We start from the raw sequence: 4,942 nt of genomic DNA, 5'->3' as shown, positions 1-4,942 counted from the left end.
AATACTCGATTTAATCTACTCATTAAGGTATGTTTTCACGTTTTCCAGTAGTCTTTCTTATGGTTAAGTCATATGGTTTACCAGGTTACTAGAACTTGATTCCAATTATTGACACCATAGAACTGGCGTTTCATAATCAACTTTGGGATCGACTTATACTCCCCATTACAGACTAGTAAGAAAGCAAATGCACTCTTCCTCCTGTAACATGTGAACTACCTATTTCTCACAGTAGAAACTAATTCTCTTGAGTACGTCTATTTCACCGTTCGAAACTATGAGTTCGTCCCAACAAACGATATTATGAACCATTGTCTGTGAGTCGCTTATGCAACCAGTCTCCTGTAGCCTAACATTTACATCACTAGAATTAGAGTTTTGAGAAATTAGAAAAGCCATCATCTATATCTATATCTATACTATATTATAAAGCAAAAAGAGCCCCTGTCTAAATTTTAAGTTTCAACATTTACTTTCCTAAAATGTCCCCCTATCAATTATATATTTACCTAATACGAGAGCAAGTACCCGCGCGTTGCGGCGGTGAGATGGTGGGAGTGATAGACCATAGAGTGTGATAGCCAAATGCCTTAACCGTACGGGCTCCGCCCTCGGATTTAAAAATTCGTCGAAAGTATATCGAATGACATCTCTAACGAAAAAACATTAAATTTTAATAACACCCATATAATTTTTATAAATTATCGATGTACGGTTTTTGAGATAAAAGATTTTGAATGAATTGGATGAAGAAATGATTTATGGAAGAGAGAGAAAAAAAATGATTAGTTGAGATTTGAGGAGAGAGAAATGGTGTTAGGTGGACATTTTGGGAAAGTAAATGTTGAAACTTAAAATGTAAACAAGGGAGATCTGTTTTATAATATAGTATAGATATAGATAATTATATTACTCTTTCCATCTCCTCAAATCTCAACCAATCATTTTTTTTCCTCTATCCTCCATTCCTCCAATTTGTTTGAAATCTTTTATCTCAAAAACCGTACATCGATAAATTATAAAAAATTATATGGGTGTTCTTAAAATTTCATGCTCTTTCATTAGAGATGTCATTTGAATACTTTTGACGAATTTTTAAATCTGAGGTCGGAATCCCTACGGTTAAGGCATTTGGCTATCACACTCTATGACCTATCACACTTTATGACCTATCACCCCACCATCTCACCGCCGCAACGCGCGGGTACTTACTCTCGTTCTAAATAAAGTGATTACGGGTTAGTTAACTGAATTAATAATGGTGAAGATGATCAAACAGAACTGAGTTGTAATTGTGATATAAAATATGAAGATAAGATTTACCACGGCTTAGGTTCACAATAATAAAAATACATCATAAGAACACTATAATACTAGCCAATTGGAAAATTTTCGTCCTAAATGATGAAAAACAAATAAATTGCTTTCTAATGGTTTCTTTACATACATGAATGAACAGGGGTTTTGAAAATTGCCCTCATGAATAGTTCAATACTCCTCAAAACTGCATAAAATCTGCTAATAATAATAAGCATATCTTGCTACTTGTTTTGGTATAAAATTTAATAAAACTAAATAGGAAAAAACCATCAATTTATTCAAATTCAATTTTAAGACAGACCAAACCATGTGATAGAATGTAATATTGTAAACCAGGAATAACTAACCATACTACAAATTTGCAACAAATTTTCGTCGTCATCAAAGATCCTTGGAACTCGACTCGCCACCATTCTTCCACAAGTAATTAGAAGAGCCTGATAAATAAAAAGACAAACTGTCTGATTCTTCAAACAGACCTCTAGAGAACTCTTGAAACCCGTTCATTGGCGAAAAACAAGCACTAGGCTCACCACTAATTTGAACCCCAGATCCACTTGAACCATTTGAATTGAAATTAAAGTCAAAGAAACCAACTTCTTTGGACCCTTGAATATTATTACCATTATGAGTAGTAGCTCCTTGATCCTCATGTACACCAACCTCTGCTCCTTTAGGTTCCTCCAAGGGAATTGCGGGAGTGTGGCCTTGAAAAAGAGAGATATGACCAAAAAGCTTATCCTTTCTTGAAAACGTTGTGCCACAAGAACAAAGCCATCTATCTTTCCCACAATGCTTCTCGTGTGTTTTAAGATCTGCAATAACCGAGAATTTCTTGGTGTGACAGCAGCTACATGTATAGCTTTTATCACAATGAGTTCTTTTGTAATGATTCTTAACACACAAGATTGTCTTCAATGGCTGAAACTTCTTGTGATCTTTATTCCTTTTACAACCAATGTAAGGGCATGAATATCTCTTTATAAGATTTGGTTGTGAGCCACTATCTTTATGAGGTTTTGCTAATGCTGCTGGTGTTTTATACTCATCCCCATGACCTCTCATATGCATTCTTAAATTGGCATCTCGTTTAAAACCCTTTCCACAAATGACACAAAAATGAGTGTGCGGGGCCAAAATTTCTTCTTTTTCAAGCTGCAGTATTTCATAAGATCCAGGGGGAAGATGTTCTCCGTCATCAACCTCATCATCATGTTCTTCATGGGCATCCATATCATTTGACTGATTTTCCACTTTGCTTACTAGATTCCTATGACTATAGCCATCACTATTATTATTATTATTATTATTATGGTTATCGTTATTACTATTATGATTATAATTACTGTTGTCGTTGTTCTTATTACTATTATTATTATTATTGTTATTGTTATTATTAATAATTTTATTTTGAGAAACATTGTTGACCAAATTACCAATGGATGGAATAGAAATGGGATTTGCATAAGGAAGTTTGACCGAAGGAAGAAGACTACCTGCAGTTGATACGAGCTGAATAATAATGGAGGTGATATCCGCAGTAACAAGTTGTTGCTGTTGTTGAATAACAAGTGGATTTGGCTGATCCACCGATGATGATTTAGCTACAATTAATTGCACCAATTCTTGAAGTTGGTGTATCTTTTCTTCCATAAGGGAAAGATTGCTTAACATCGTTTTGGGATCCCATAATTGAGGTTTCGTTTTACCATCTTCCTCTAGATGTTGCTGGGTCAACGAAGATGGAATGTTTTCGAGTTGTTTCCTGATCATAACATCATAATCTGAAATCCAAGACTTCTGCGTCTGTTGTTTCTCTGATGAATCATAGTTTGAAAAAAACTCTTGACGGATTTCATTATTATTAATGTTGTTAGTATTAGAAGACGATGCAGTATTTGCCCAAGACAAATGCTTCTTTGTAGCATCCATTTTTCAGATCTTGCTACAACACAACACAGCAAAAGAAAGTAATCAATTATCAACTTCCCTTCAATTCATTACAAACATGACATATAATAAACTTTCAAATTTTTGAAAAAGTATTAAACTACATCTCAAAGTTTGTGCAAAAACTATATAAATAGCTTCCTATAAGCTGTCATGTTATCCATTTACAAGATTCTAATTTATCTATACACATACAATAGCAATAATTTTTTAGTGTTTGATGGACACAACACAATAGAAACGTTACAAATTATTAGATAAATACAATCAATAGATCTTAAGCTTATTATTTTATCTATTAATGTTTAATTAGAATATAACATATGGATTTTGTTCAAAAGTCAAACCTTGCTGAACTGAATCATGAATAAATCTGAATTTAAAAGTCAACTGAAAATTTAGGCTTGTAAAATTGAAGTCAGCATAAAATAGAGATTATGTAACAGGAACTGATAATAAAACTCACAAATCATAATTATAATGAGCAAGTTGAAGTTGAACTGAAATTAGGGACATCATATATACAAATACACACACACACATATATTATATAAAGGAACAGATCATGCTTTTTTAGGATTCATTGATTCAACCATTCCACCTCCAGCATATAAGAGAAGGAGGGAAAAGAGAGAGGAGAGAGACAAGAGAGGAGTACCTTTGTTTCATAAGAGAGAGATGAATGAAATCGAATGACCATGACTGCAACACTAATCCTGATGTCTTTTTATTTTTCAATTCTCCATATTTAGTCCTTTAACTTATTCAACTATCAACTATCTACACTATGAATCCTTTAACTATGCCTGCACTAAAACACAAGAAGTCAGTAAACAAATTGCAATAAACCACCGAGTCAAACTTGTTATATTATTTTAACATAACAAAATTAGAGTCTTTAAACAAAATTACCCCTCATTTTTAAACATTTTGACTTTGCTTCCATTTAATTCATGTAGAACAATGTTTTCATTGTTATTGGTTTATCAAGTTTTTATACCTATCACTTTATTTTGACAACATGGTTTCATCGGTGATAAATACATTTGGTTCTGAAGACAAAAGTTAAAGATTCGATTTTCATCCCATGCAAAGATTGGGGTCCCTTTAATTTTTAACATTTAGGTAAAATCTGAAAAACCTCTCTACCTATAGGTAAAGTCTGTCACCATCGGGATATTGAGATCCGGAATCTGTAAATGACTGTAGTTACTTTTCCTTTTCCTTACTTGATCTTGACAGCTTAAAATCTTACTTTTGTATCCATGTTTAAAACATTAGCCATTTAGTTTCTTAATTAGTACCCAGCGCTAGTCTTTTTTATCTATACTCCCCTATAAAGAAAATTGACTTTAAGGGAGTAAGAACCTGATTTCTCTATTTTACCCTTTATCTTCATAAATCCCTCCTTATCATTCTACCTGTTGTGACTAAAATACCCTTTTACAAATTTCAAACTAAATCTCCCTCACGCTAAAAAACCTAACTCACATTTCGTCCTCCCTCTTTCACCTCCCACTGTCGTAAAATATTATGCCCCCAAAAATTTGACCGTATCTCCGGCCGTCATGGGTTATTTAATATCCGATCCATCATCTACCATGGTTTTTTTTAAATGCAACCACCATCGGATCCAGCATCATCGTCGTTACTGCAGGTTCCATAAATCGAA

The 4,942-nt window shown here is 33.5% G+C and overlaps 1 protein-coding gene across 1 annotated transcript; it reads right to left on the bottom strand.

Annotated features, from left to right (window-relative positions):
• Positions 1 to 1,576: 1,576 nt before the first annotated feature.
• On the bottom strand, positions 1,577 to 3,964 carry LOC122606866 (protein SENSITIVE TO PROTON RHIZOTOXICITY 1). Its single transcript, XM_043779747.1, has 2 exons — positions 3,929 to 3,964; positions 1,577 to 3,265 (listed from the first exon to the last, which is right to left on the bottom strand). The coding sequence occupies exon 2, from the start codon at positions 3,250 to 3,252 to the stop codon at positions 1,702 to 1,704; it is 1,551 nt and encodes a 516-aa protein (XP_043635682.1). The 5' UTR covers positions 3,253 to 3,265; positions 3,929 to 3,964; the 3' UTR covers positions 1,577 to 1,701.
• Between the last annotated feature and the right edge of the window lie 978 nt (positions 3,965 to 4,942).

Source organism: Erigeron canadensis, chromosome 7 (genome assembly GCF_010389155.1).
Source record: "Erigeron canadensis isolate Cc75 chromosome 7, C_canadensis_v1, whole genome shotgun sequence".
Taxonomy (NCBI): Eukaryota; Viridiplantae; Streptophyta; class Magnoliopsida; order Asterales; family Asteraceae; genus Erigeron; species Erigeron canadensis.
This window is presented reverse-complemented; position numbering and strand designations above follow the sequence as displayed.